The 15,139-nt window shown below is 42.0% G+C and overlaps 1 protein-coding gene across 1 annotated transcript; it reads left to right on the forward strand.

Annotated features, from left to right (window-relative positions):
• Nucleotides 1-713: 713 nt before the first annotated feature.
• cnih2 (cornichon family AMPA receptor auxiliary protein 2) lies at nucleotides 714-8,767 on the forward strand (the record flags this gene model as incomplete). Its single annotated transcript, XM_079508320.1, has 6 exons — nucleotides 714-803; nucleotides 6,508-6,576; nucleotides 7,061-7,108; nucleotides 7,592-7,704; nucleotides 8,413-8,556; nucleotides 8,740-8,767. The coding sequence occupies exons 1-6, from the start codon at nucleotides 723-725 to the stop codon at nucleotides 8,765-8,767; spliced, it is 483 nt and encodes a 160-aa protein (XP_079364446.1). The 5' UTR covers nucleotides 714-722.
• Between the last annotated feature and the right edge of the window lie 6,372 nt (nucleotides 8,768-15,139).

Below are 15,139 nucleotides of genomic sequence, written 5' to 3' on the forward strand. Positions count from 1 at the left end.
AGACAACATCACGGATTGTGACGTTTTGGGAAGAGGAATGCCGTTGAATCCCACTGAGAGAGAGAGCATTAGAGGAAGCTCTGTTTTGGTTTTTGTCAGGGTGTCAGTGAGACACCTTTGGTTGTTGTGTCCCTGTGAAGAAAGATGTGTTGGCTTTGTGTAGAGAGAAACTCTAGGGAGGGGGAAGAGGAGGGGACAGACATTAAACCTGTCAGAAATTGAAAAAAGGTGTGCATCTCCAGAGCTGTAGCTGTGAAGGCAGAGCCTTCAAAAGCTTTCTGTACAGCCTTTTCTTCGTTTACTTTTTTTTTTGAGGGAGAGAGAAATGCCCCCGCTTCCCCCCCACCCCCTTCCTCCCAACTGATACGTGAAAAGGGGAGGATGTGACAATCGTAAAATGTAGATCAAAATCAAGATCAAGACATTGAGCATACAATAATGCAGAATACGTTGTCATGTTGAGGATTCTCTGGCTTTTTCTCAGCGGCTGATTCACCATTGGCCAGACACTACAGACTCTCATCACAACCTGTCCTATACAGTATGTCTGGGTCAGGGTGAGGAGAAAGAGGACAAAGCAAGATATTGGGGCAAGGTGGGAGAACAAGCTATATCAGGAGAGAGAGGGAGAGATCCCCCAGACAGTAGAGAGAGGGAGAGTGGGGCAAAGTTCCCTCTCTCTCTCTTTCGCTCATCCCGTCTTCAAGCTGGCTAGCTCCGCCATGGCGTTCACCTTTGCGGCCTTTTGCTACATGCTGACCCTGGTACTGTGCGCCGCACTCATCTTCTTCGTCATCTGGCAGGTGAGTTCTGCACACACACACACACACACACACACACACACACACACACACACACACACACACACACACACACCTAGAAATTAAACAGGTGTGCCTGTACTTTAATAGTCCGGAAAAGTTTATTTATTTCAGAGTGGCTCTGAACCCGAGCAGTATCTTACCTTTACGATGCATTGAATAGCCTAAGGCGAGTGGAGACAATCTAAGTTTGGGGTATAATGTTCAAATATATAGATTCACTTTATACCTTCCTCGGGGGCACAGGTCTCCACCAGGCCAGGTCAGGTTGTGGCCTCCTGGTGGCGCTATAATAGGCCAATGTGAAAAGGGTGCCATCGGTTCATCGTTGGCATCCAGAATTTGGCATCGACCAGGTTAACGGTGCCGGAGATTAGCTGTTCACAGACGGACGGACACACGGACGGACGGACACACAGACGGACGGACGGAGTGCAAAACATACTCTCTCCCCATGCCTTCGGCCTGGTGGAGACAAATATCAGTGTTGAGAGACATTAAATTACAGATGAAGGTATATAAGGTATATTATGATAGTACAGTATAAGGTATAAGGTCAAAAGTGGTTGTGTCTAACCATTTTATGCGAGAGATGCTGTAGGGCAGAGGACAGGGTTCCCAAACTGTGGTGCGTGCATCCCTTATAGTGCGCGAACGCCCTCTAGGGGGGGTGTGGCATAAAAAGGGTAATGGCGGTTTTATGGTGTTATTTAACACAAACGGCAAAATCTAGTAAAACACTGTTGTAAGGAGATGTATAGAGAAGCTGTGGGAGTATAGAGCGTCGCAGTCCCGCCCCCTACCATGGACCATTATCGGATTCTCCGTTCATTTTCCTCATAGACATTTCAGAAAGTATTTATTTAAAGACGTTTACGCCACGGACAAAGTCAACTCGAGTCGTGACAAACGACTTTTGGGGCCGAAAAAATAATTAGAAAGAAGAAAAAAACGGCAGGTTACAACACTTTTTTTGTTGTTTTTCTTCTTTGTAATTATTTGTTTGGTCCAAAATATTGTTTGTGTTGTCATGAGTTGTCACGACTCGAGTTGGCTTTGTCCGCGGCGTAACCGTCTTTAAATAAATACTTTTTGAAATGTCTATGGGAAAAATGCATTGGGTTTCATTTCCTGGTCCATGGTAGGGGGCGGGACTGCGACGCTCTATACAGCAGCTGCATGTCTCAGTGCAGTGACATTCTGTGATTATTTGCCATAATCATATTTAAAAAATCACACCCGTGTGAAGTGAGGGGCACTCTTATCATCATTCAGGCCAATCACAATTTGCGTCCTCACTTTTGTTTTTGTCTTCAATGTTTGTGTTTACACACACCCGGAAAGCTGGGCATAGGAGTGCCCCTCAAAACTGTATCATTTTCGGGACTGAGCGTTGGGGGATGCGTCAGCTAGGTCAGGAGGTAACAGGGGGGTGCACGGCCAAAAACGTTTGCGGACCGCTGCTGTAGGGAGTGATCTGGGATGTGGTAGGGTGGTTTGCCAACGAGATTCAGTTACCTCAATCTCCAACAACCTTTTTAGTTTTAGGCATTTAGGCTGATTACAATTTAACCCAGAGCGACAAATGCAACCGTTATAAGCTTCAGTTCATTCAACAACATTACAAGCATTTGCTGGTAAACAGCACAATGTCAGACTCACAGGGGCCGGCCGAGACAGGTTTCTTTGATGCTAAAGGATGAGAGGGAAGTGCCAATATGAGATTTTCTTTTATTATTGTATTATTTCTTATATATTTGTTACTGTGCACTCTGGCACAAACATGCAAAAATGAGGTGCATTCTAGCCCTGCAAGAGTTCTGCATGTTCTCTCTTGAACACAGGGAAATGAACCCACGCATTTGCAATTGAAAGGTACAGAAGAGCTGGCCAAAAATCTGATTTAAAGATGCAACATTGGTTGATTTTCTGACCCTGATTCCTCTTATGCCAAGATGCTTGCGTGCGCCCTTTCAAATGTAAAGCCATGACAGCCATGCTGTAACTGTATATTTGTGTGATAATGAATCACAGATTGAGACATACAGTACAGTAGGCCTATATGCTTTCACCGCCAGTGTTGGGTAACTAACACTACGTAACTTAATATATTACGTAATATATTACCGGAATACGGTAACTTGTAATATAATACATTACTTAACAAAAGAATTGTAATATATTCTAAAAATCTTTCTGTATTACTGCATTACTTTCTGTATTACTTTCTGTCTGTCTGTCTCGTTGCCCGTGGCTCTGTCTTGTGACATTATGTGACAACTGCAGAAGTTAAAGAATTACGTATTTCCGCTCCCCACTAATAGTTCTCAGGTCTGGTGTTTGTCCTCTTTTTTTTTTGTTTTCAAATGGATTTGGCTAGGCGGCCGTTTGGCCTCGCCTTATTGTAGATACGCCACTGGTCTACGTAATGTATAATTTATAATTATACTAAATATTTAATTGTTCGATTTGAGCATTTAAAAAAAGTAATATGTAATAGTAATATTAATATATTACTCTTGCTCAGACAGTAATATGTAATACAATATATTACTTGACAAATTAAGGTAATAAGTAATAAGAAATATATTCCAAATATAAAGTAATATACCCAACACTGTTCACCGCACACATGAATCATGGCAACACAGTGGTGCAGGTATTACTGGAAGTGCTGGGGCTATACTATAATTACTTGTCTAATGAATTCTCATCTGACAAGAAGGGCGAGCTGAGACAGCATCAAGCCCACTTTTTTGTGTGAAAGAATTGTGAGAAACCGTGTACAGTACAGCAGGCATGTCCAAAGTCCAGCCCAGGAAGCAATTGTGGCCCACGGGTACATTTTATATGACCCGCCTTCCTAAAATGCATTACGGTATTTATGACCGACCAGAGCATATGGGAAAGTGTGTGGGAAATGCATACATTTAAATGTCTGTGTTTTTAAATTAACCTGCACAGATAGGCCATTTCTATTTTATTTAACTTTTGAAGAGAGACGTTTTATTTGAACAAAATACGATTTATTCCTACTGTTCATATAATAGCAATACAGTGTAATAAAAAATAAAAAAGCAGAATTGTTTTTGTTTTGTTCACTGGCTTACATTTTGGTATGCTGTCAACAAATATATATAGCATACATACATATATAGTATACACGCAGTGTAAGGTGGCAACCCATTTACCCATTAACATGTTATAAGAAGGGATATACCGATCTCAGGGACAGAGTATATGCACCTGTCAGTCTGTCTGCAGGACTGGAATTTGCACAGGCGTCACTGGAGATATGCACGTTCAGTATTCAATACACAACCCTCACCTCCACACAGGCAGTTCCTACAAATGCCAAATGCCACACAACTCCAGCATCAGCTGTCAATACGATGAGACGCTGTTAGTGTGAAACACAAATGAACACAAAAAGTAACAGCCTTGAAATGACTAGATGCTTTGACTCATGAATCGAGCGAGTGGGTTAGACTGAGTATGAGTCAGTCACCGTGAGAGAGATGCTAACGAGACTGCATGTGTGGGCGTGTCTCGGCAATGAACCATGTGATTGAAAAAGCTTATCAAACTATGTGGTCTAAACCCCCCCCACACACACACACACACACACACACACACACACACACACACACACACACACACACACACACACACACACACACACACACACACACACACACACACACACACACACACACACACACACACACACACACACACCACCTGCTTTCATCCATAGTTAGAGCTCCCCCTTTTCCATGTGGGGTATCGACCAATACCATCGCTTGTTCACTGCTATAGTAACCATGGTGCCAGTTGAGGGGTCTGACCATGTCACCATGGAAACTGCATCTGTTTACAACAGAGACGAGTGTGAAATAGACCACTATATATTCATGCTATTAGGGGTAAGACCCTTCCTCAGAGCAGTGGTTCACACATTGGGGGTCTGGAGACCCTCAGGGGTCCTTGGGGGGGTCCCCGGCAAAATGTGTTAATATAGCATCACAATCAGATGAACCACTTTAAACCTATATACCGTTGACTCTTTGAAAATAGAAGATCTACAAGCTCACAACACGGTACGATGCGATGCATTGTGAGCTTGTAGATCTGCTATTTTCTAAATAAGAACAAAATTGACTATTTTGGAAACATTTTAACTACATAAATATTGTGTGATTTCAGATGGCTGTCTGTGGCCAGATTCATATTAATTTGGGGGTCGTTTTTGAGAACCACTGGCTTAGAGATAGGGTTTGTTGCTCACATCAGACATTGCTGATGTAATACAGACACATATTATCTTGTTGTAGTGCACATACTGTACAATCAGTGTCTGCCTCTGGTTATGGGTAGGCGGGCGGTCCCCTCACTCTTGTATGTTATTTACGCGCCATAGAAAACTGGGAGGGAGATGGTGAGTGGGAGGCAAATGGCTGATCCTAGACCTGCCGGGGAGCACTTGTGTAGGGGTCCAGAGGCAGAGGAGGCTTAATCACTTAATCTGTCGATCGTCACCTTTTCATCAGCTCATTCTGCTCTTCAGCAAAGCGTAAACATTAAGCTCCATTGTTTGAAAGTTGAACTGACAACTGGTGAACAGCAGTGAATAATTAGGATTCAATTTAGAGCTTCACTGGCAGATGAAGTACTACTGATGAAAAGAGAGGAGAAAAAAAGTATAACGATAAAGAAAGCTAACATTTTGTGATTAAATTGCTGGCAGATCAAAGCACCTTGAATGTTTCTATTGCGCTTCATCACAGACCTGCAAACAGTCCTGTCTGATGCTCACCTCACCTTACATGGAGCAGCCAATTATACATCAATTTCAGAGGACTTACTGTATCTCCCTGACATAAAACAATACCTTCCTTTGCTTTAACCACTTCAATGCCCTTTCCGGGCATGTCATAATTATGCTAACATTCAGGGCAAATAGGCAAACATTTAATACAGTGCACAATGTGCCATGTTGTGAGCTTTTAGATTGTCTGTTTACAGTGCAGATATTTCGCCTAGAGGGGGAAAATGGAGGGCTAGGGGCCCTCCATTAGAGATCTGGGGGGACTCCAGTCAACTAAGGATATAGAGTTTTACTGTTTTTCTGTCCTCACCTCAATATCTCCTCAGACATTTCAATAAAGGACCACAGAGAACAGCACGCACACACACACTCACACTCACACACACACACACACACACTCACACTCACACTCACACTCACACACACACACACACACACACACACACACACACACACACACACACACACACACACACACACACACACACACACACACACACACACACACACACACACACACACACACAGGTATATATATATTATTCAAATTGACAATTATCTTACACAAAAGCTCAGAAGCATCCATTTGTCCTTCATACTGTCCAGATAACAATCTGTTATTCTGAGCATGTATATGGCAAGCTCGGATATCGATTATTGTTCATACTGCAGGACTGAAGAATGCTGCTGTGGTCTCTAGACATACAGTATGTCTAGACGGCTTATGTCTTCCATATTTGCATCTGTATAATACAAACATAAATATATACAAGAGTACTGTACTGTACTGTACCATACCAGTTACTTGTATTTTTAAAGGTCAGTCATTCAAAGCGTATCCATGTCACCTTGTTTCAGATCACTGCATTTGATGAGCTCTGCACGGACTTCAAGAACCCCATTGATCAGAGTAACCCCACAAGAGCAGTAAGAAATCCTTTTGACAAATATAATTGAAGATTACTCACTCATCTAACTTTGGTGTAACATTATAAATATTGTTATTAGAATTATCACTACTTCTATACTTCTAATAGTAAGAATGATAACTATAACTATGGTGATTGAATGTGAAGAAAAATATATAAATAGAGGGAACGTCCTACATGTGAACACTTGAATATTCCACTGTGGATATTCAAGAATGGATATTCCAGAGAGGTCATTCCAGAGGTAATTGAAATAGTGTGGTGAACATGCAATTATTTAGCTTGCTTGTTTGTTTTGTCCACAGACTGACTGGCCATGTTGCCAGTGTCTAGAGCCAAAAACATTGGCTATAGATCATGGAATTAATTTATTATTCGCAAGAACATTTCTGTTTGTTGTGTGACACCCCATTATTGTGCCCGATTGTGTGCTAATAAATAATTCTAATGTAATTTGATGATTTATATTCTGTGTTCCTCAGAGGGAGAGAATTCTCAACATTGAGAGAATCTGCAACCTGCTTCGAAAGGTGAGTACCGTAATTATACCTGGGGTGAGAGGTGGTGGGAGTGACATAAGAGCACTCTAATCTTGCTAACATTTGCCTCTCTATGATGAATCAGAGCAACACTATATACTGTATACAATATAGCTGAACTCCCTTTTCCATGCTATTTGCAAAACCTGATGATTTACTTTATCTTTCAAACTATATTGCATTCTTGCTTGTTTTGTGCCATAATAACCCAAAACCTTCTCTCAGTGCAGTGTTTAGTTCAAAATGTACTGTGATAGTCACAATAACTAATAACTAATAACATTCATCGACTCACACACATTGTTACATGAAATCTTTCAATTATGCATGTGTGTGGTCACAGACAGACAGACAGACAGACAGACAGACGGACGGACGGACGGACGGACGGACGGACGGACGGACGGACGGACGATAAAGAGAAAGAAAGATCATTGTCTATATTTTAGCACCTGACATCCTGTGTGCTCTCAGTTGGTGGTACCAGAGTATTCCATACACGGGCTCTTCTGCCTAATGTTCATGTGCGCTGGAGAGTGGGTCACACTGGGCCTAAACATCCCCCTGCTGTTCTACCATCTGTGGAGGTACGCACACAAGCTCCACACAGCTCTAATGCTTCATTTATATATATATATATATATATATATATATATATATATATATATATATATATATTTATATGTACTTACTGGTGGCACACAGGTGTTGCTTGACCAAAATGACTCATTTCAAGTGTTTTTCTGTTTGAACATGAAAAATAAGAATACCTATTATTTTATTTGTATTTGGTTATAACTTTTTGTAATTGATTATTTTCTCCTTCAGGCCAGAATGTGCTAAATACAATAAATGTCACTGTTTCGTGCAAAAACATAATCACCAGTGAGCATCAAATAAATATTCCATACTGTAGTTACTTTCCAATTACAGGCAAACATTTCTAACAAAATACGGTATACATATATGATGAACGCAACACATTGGACTCACATGAGGGGCTTCTATACAGTGAGTGCACTAGTTGCCAAAGAGGCTTTCACTCCTGCCGATAGGAGGTGCCACAAATGTGAAAACTATATGTCGTAGAACAGCCATTTCCCCCCATAGCTTCATAGGGTTCTGACGGCCGCAACCCATTACTTGTGTTTGAACCAAAGATGGAAACAAACAAAAAAGATAAAATAAGTTCCGTAGTAGCTCTCTTACTTTCGGTGCAGGTGGTGGACCTTCCTTTGTCTTTTATCGACCGAGTAATAAAAACCTAACTATAGACTATCCTGTGTCTCTTGAAGATATTTCCATCGGCCAGCAGATGGTTCAGAGGTGATGTATGATCCTGTCAGTGTGATGAATGCAGATATTCTCAACTACTGCCAGAAGGAGTCCTGGTGTAAGCTGGGTTTCTACCTGGTGTCTTTCTTCTACTATCTATACAGGTACGTATTAGACAAGACTAAGGAACTGATAGCAAATCATTTAAAGTTAAATTGACATTTTATACTATTATAAATTAAATCAATGAAAACTGTTAGTCTGATACATGTACAGTATGTTATCCTAACGAATAATGTTTTAGAATTATTATCTTCCCGTTTTATTTTCCTTATTTTTTCTTCTAGTATGGTGTACAACTTGGTGAGCTTCTAACAGCAGAGAGAAGACCAAGAGACAAACACAATATGGCCTAAAAGAGATGACAAAAGAACCACTCTTGCCTCATCCTGTGTCTTAGATGCATCATTGGCCCTGGTTCAGCCCATAATGAACGCAGAAAGTTAACCAGGGAGGACATTTGATGCTGTGAATGTAAACTCTTTTGTACAGCTGTAGCCATTGAATACGCCCCACTTCTTAACACTCTGACCTGCAGAACCCTACGGACTACGCACTTCTTACCACTCTGACCTGCAGAACCCTACGGACTACGCACTTCTTACCACTCTGACCTGCAGAACCCTACGGACTACGCACTTCTTAACACTCTGACCTGCAGAACCCTACGGACTACGCACTTCTTAACACTCTGACCTGCAGAACCCTACGGCCTACGCACTTCTTACCACTCTGACCTGCAGAACCCTACAGCCTACGCACTTCTTACCACTCTGACCTGCAGAACCCTACGGACTACGCACTTCTTAACACTCTGACCTGAAGAACCCTACGGACTACGCACTTCTTACCACTCTGACCTGCAGAACCCTACGGCCTACGCACTTCTTACCACTCTGACCTGCAGAACCCTACGGACTACGCACTTCTTACCACTCTGACCTGCAGAACCCTCCGGCCTAAGCACTTCTTAACACTCTGACCTGAAGAACCCTACGGACTACGCACTTCTTACCACTCTGACCTTCAGAACCCTACGGATTACGCACTTCTTACCACTCTGACCTGCAGAACCCTCCGGCCTACGCACTTCTTAACACTCTGACCTGAAGAACCCTACGGACTACGCACTTCTTACCACTCTGACCTTCAGAACCCTACGGACTACGCACTTCTTAACACTCTGACCTGCAGAACCCTACGGACTACGCACTTCTTAACACTCTGACCTGCAGAACCCTACGGACTACGCACTTCTTAACACTCTGACCTGCAGAACCCTACGGACTACGCACTTCTTACCACTCTGACCTGCAGAACCCTACGGCCTACGCACTTCTTACCACTCTGACCTGCAGAACCCTACAGCCTACGCACTTCTTACCACTCTGACCTGCAGAACCCTACGGACTACGCACTTCTTAACACTCTGACCTGCAGAACCCTACGGACTACGCACTTCTTAACACTCTGACCTGCAGAACCCTACGGACTACGCACTTCTTACCACTCTGACCTGCAGAACCCTACGGCCTACGCACTTCTTACCACTCTGACCTGCAGAACCCTACGGACTACGCACTTCTTACCACTCTGACCTGCAGAACCCTCCGGCCTACGCACTTCTTAACACTCTGACCTGCAGAACCCTACGGACTACGCACTTCTTAACACTCTGACCTGCAGAACCCTACGGACTACGCACTTCTTAACACTCTGACCTGCAGAACCCTACGGACTACGCACTTCTTAACACTCTGACCTGCAGAACCCTACGGACTACGCACTACTTACCACTCTGACCTGCAGAACCCTACGGACTACGCACTTCTTACCACTCTGACCTGCAGAACCCTACGGCCTACGCACTTCTTACCACTCTGACCTGCAGAACCCTACGGACTACGCACTTCTTACCACTCTGACCTGCAGAACCCTACGGACTACGCACTTCTTAACACTCTGACCTGCAGAACCCTACGGCCTACGCACTTCTTACCACTCTGACCTGCAGAACCCTACGGCCTACGCACTTCTTACCACTCTGACCTGCAGAACCCTACGGACTACGCACTTCTTACCACTCTGACCTGCAGAACCCTACGGACTACGCACTTCTTACCACTCTGACCTGCAGAACCCTACGGACTACGCACTTCTTACCACTCTGACCTGCAGAACCCTATACGGCCTACGCACTTCTTACCACTCTGACCTGCAGAACCCTACGGCATACGCACTTCTTACCACTCTGACCTGCAGAACCCTACGGACTACGCACTTCTTAACACTCTGACCTGCAGAACCCTACGGACTACGCACTTCTTACCACTCTGACCTGCAGAACCCTACAGCCTACGCACTTCTTACCACTCTGACCTGCAGAACCCTACGGACTACGCACTTCTTACCACTCTGACCTGCAGAACCCTACGGCCTACGCACTTCTTACCACTCTGACCTGCAGAACCCTACGGACTACGCACTTTGGCACCCCTATGAGGAATCACGTGGATGGATCTTTTGTAATGTTTTCCAGAAGTTACAAGGATTGATCCGGTCAGTAGAAGTCATCGTAGAACGATAGGTATACAAGTGCTTTGTGTGTAGAAATATACTGTGTGTCATTGTGTACCATTCAAGAATAGATGAATCCTGCCGAATTGCAGAACAAAGCAGGAACGTTGCACAGAGGGGGACATTACAATGTCTATTGTTGTGTTGCTTTAGACCAGACACTGCCACCGGATGGCAGGATGTGTGATGTTTTGAAGGTGTGAAATGTAAAAAGAAAAAAAAAGGGAAAAGGAGAAAAAAGTGCTTGTGTTGCCTTTGACCCATTATATGATTTGACAATATTTCTGAAGGGCTGAAGTTTATCCCACACTGCTCTCAGATCTAGTGCGGTCACGTATTCACTGTGAGTCTCCAAACTTGTACAGTACAGTAAACATTAGGGGCAATAATGAACGTAATCAAAAGACTAATAGTAGTATTCATTGGTTAAAAACAGGCAAGATGATTTTGCCATACTTCCATATTGGGAAGGGGGAAATCATAAAATAATATAATAATATATATTCATAAGTTAAATGTGATTGAATTTCAAAGTGTTTTTAGACAATAGACATCTATAAAATCAAATGGTGGTGGATTTTTTAATTGTAGGTATCAAGCATTTAGGAGCTTTTACGAATCAAGTCAGTATCATTACAGAACATCTCTGTTTGGGCACCTTTGAGAAGAGTCTACAAATCGAAGTCAAGGCACTGATGCCCTGGCACCAAACTGTTCTGATGCCCTGGCACCAAACTGTTCTGATGCCCTGGCACCAAACTGCTCTGATGCCCTGGCACCAAAATGTTCTGATGCTCTGGCACCAAACTGTTCTGATGCCCTGGCACCAAACTGTTCTGATGCCCTGGCACCAAACTGTTCTCATGCCCTGGCACCAAACTGTTCTGATGCCCTGGCACCAAACTGTTCTGATGCCCTGGCACCAAACTGTTCTGATGCCCTGGCACCAAACTGTTCTGATGCTCTGACACCAAACTGTTCTGATGCCCTGGCACCAAACTGTTCTGATGCCCTGGCACCAAACTGTTCTGATGCCCTGGCACCAAACTGTTCGGCAGGAAGAACTTATAGTATAGCTGGACTATTGTAGCCAAAATTGATCAATTTGTGTAAAAAACATAATAATTGAGTGCTAAATGACAAGGCGGATTTCTAGCTACATGGGGCTTCGTGGACTTGTTTACATTTTGTAAAAAAAAAAAAAAAAAAAGAAAGAAAAACGTTTTTGAATTTTTTTTTTGAAAAGTTATCCCATTTGTCATTTTTTCAAATGTATTTTTTTATTCGCAATATAAAATAAAAAATAGGTGAGAAAGGAACCCATATAGGTTAATACAGGTACAAGGTTCTCACCTAAAATAATTAGTACTAAGTTAAACATAGTAATCAAACATAAGGCATGACAAACAACAAATACCTGTTGTGCAGTTGAATGGGTGTCTGTGTGTGAGTGTGCGTGTGTGTGTGTGTGTGTGTGTGTGTGTGTGTGTGTGTGTGTGTGTGTGTGTGTGTGTGTGTGTGTGTGTGTGTGTGTGTGTGTACGCCACGTGTCTTCATATGTGTGTCTTGTGTATGTTTATGCAGAAGTAAGGCTAGTGTGCAAAGAACGCCTTATTCACTTTTTCAGTAACGTTTACTGAGCACACCTGTCTGTAACTATAATCATATGAGTACAGCAGCCTTTTTCTGATCAGTTATACCAGATTATACTTAGTTGTGGTCGGTGTGGTGCATCAGAAATAGCAGATCTGAGAGCTCACAAATTGCAGCACGATGCGTTGTGAACATGTACTGTAGATGCATCTCTAAGTATAAATCAGGCCTTAGAATATATAAGTCTTGTCATGCAGGAAAAGCAATGTAATGCCACTCATAAGTCATATCACATTATTATCCAGTATATGTAATAAGTCAGTGTGCGTGCGTGCGTGCGTGCGTGCGTGCGTGCGTGCGTGCGTGCGTGCGTGCGTGCGTGCGTGCGGCATACCAGACCAGTTTTAAAGACAGTCTTTCAATAATAGAATTATGTCTATAGGGCCAGGGTATGTTTACTAAACTGGGAAGAGTGAAGTTAAACAGCAGAAACACATGTGATTGTCCAATTGAGAAACATTGGGAAGTGATGAACTAACTCAATCTTCCAATGTTGACCTCAAGATATTAGCTAAAAGCTAAATCAATTTGCTCATGCTGGTTTTGGATTTGCTATCTGTTCCATATAGTCTGATCTATGTGTAGCTAAAGTGATGGTTCAAATGTGCTATTCAGTAGAAACAGCGGTTACACTGTTATTACATGTCTATTATATAAAGCTGGTTCCATGAAGCTATTTATACATTGTTACATGAGCCTTTGAGAGAGATACAGTACTGTAAATGAGAGAAAGTGTTGCGTGACAAAGTATGAATTATCTTTATGGTAACTGATGATATCTCATATTGAAAATAATCATATGTGATTATTGCCAGCCTAGCCTAATGAATAAGTGTGTTGTCTTTTAAAATGTTTTAGGGTTGGATTGTCCATTCATCATTTGTATGGTTAATTGAGAACCCCAGTAGGAAAGTTGAGAATGGAGACACTGAGTAGCGAATACTCTTAAGGTAGAGACAGTTTAAGAGTTTAGAGAATTTAAGTTGGCTTTGGGGATTTTTGAATGAATTAAATTGTGGAATTTTCTTCCAGCAGCTTTTATGGTCTGTCAGTATTCTTTATATATGTATTTGTACCATAGGCTACTTAGACCAGGGGTTCTCAACGTTTTTGACTGGGGACCCCCAAAAATGCTTTGGCCATGTCTCCCCACCACCAATACAAATTGGCCGCTACAATAACCTTAATAATAGAGATAATACATCATACATTAATACTGAAACCAGATATAATCATTAAGGAAAGTTTATAAATGTTTTCTTTTTGTTTGTTTTGAAAATAATTTCGGGACCCCCCGTGGGGTCGCGACCCCCAGGTTGAGAACCCCTGACTTAGACAGTGTGTGTTGTGCTAAAAGATGTTCCCATGAAAGTAGTCACAGTCACTGAAACCTCATAATGCTGCCAACAATGTTAAGTGTGTTCTGGACAATCACTTCTTTAAGCACAGAAACCGTGAACGCGGAGGAGAAACTACAGTACAGCTGAGGTTGAACGCCATTATAGTTGATCAAAATAAGAGTTTTAGAAAATAAATATAATATTTAAATATGTCTATTTGTATCTTGTCTTTTATACATTGATCATCTCTGTATGCTAAATGGTCTATTTGGTGGATTATTTTATATGAATTTCTACACTGCTGTATAGTTCACAATTCATTCTGTATTCTAATAAAATAGCAATGCCAAAATGAGTGTTTCCTATGTTCCACTGGATACCATATGTACCTCTTCAACTCATTCTAACCAGTGTTAAATAACAGCAACTCCAAGGACCCTAAATCGGTCCATTTTGTACAGTAGGTTAATTCAACACTATGGTTCTCACTGTGCCTTATTTTGAATAATAATAATACAAAACATTTCCTTCATTATTAATGTATAAGTCTTTGTCCAGGGGTCCTAAAAGGCTAAAACATAGCTGTAGCCTGTAGTCACTGGTAACTGGTAATTTATTTGAAAAGTATTTCCCATAGTGCTTCTCAGTGACGCTTTAGGGCAGCCCTTTTCAAACTTTTCAGGCCACGACCCCACAAAATGAATCATACTGAAACTGGGGACTGAAATATGTAGTACATTTTGCAATACATTTCTGGTTCCACAGATAAATATTGTGAACAACGTCATATATTTTCTTATATTAGTTGAGAATTTGGCCAATGTTTGACCAGTTTTTATATTCTTTTGTTGATTACTTTTTTATGCAATATGGTCTCTTTTTTCTCTTTTGTTAAGTATTTAAAATGTCCTAAAAGTAATCTGGGGACCCCCAAAAAATCATGCGGGACCCGACCCGCGCAGGTTGAAAACCATTGCGTTAGGGTACATGCACATTCAACATTAATTCACACTACACAAAACACATGCCCTCCAGACTAACACCCCAGAGAGGACAAATTAAAAGTCACTGACTGTGGGAAAAAACTGATCATAGTTTTGGTGAGATTACACAGGCG

This window comes from Electrona antarctica, assembly GCF_951216825.1.
Source record: "Electrona antarctica genome assembly, chromosome: 8".
Lineage (NCBI taxonomy): Eukaryota > Metazoa > Chordata > Actinopteri > Myctophiformes > Myctophidae > Electrona > Electrona antarctica.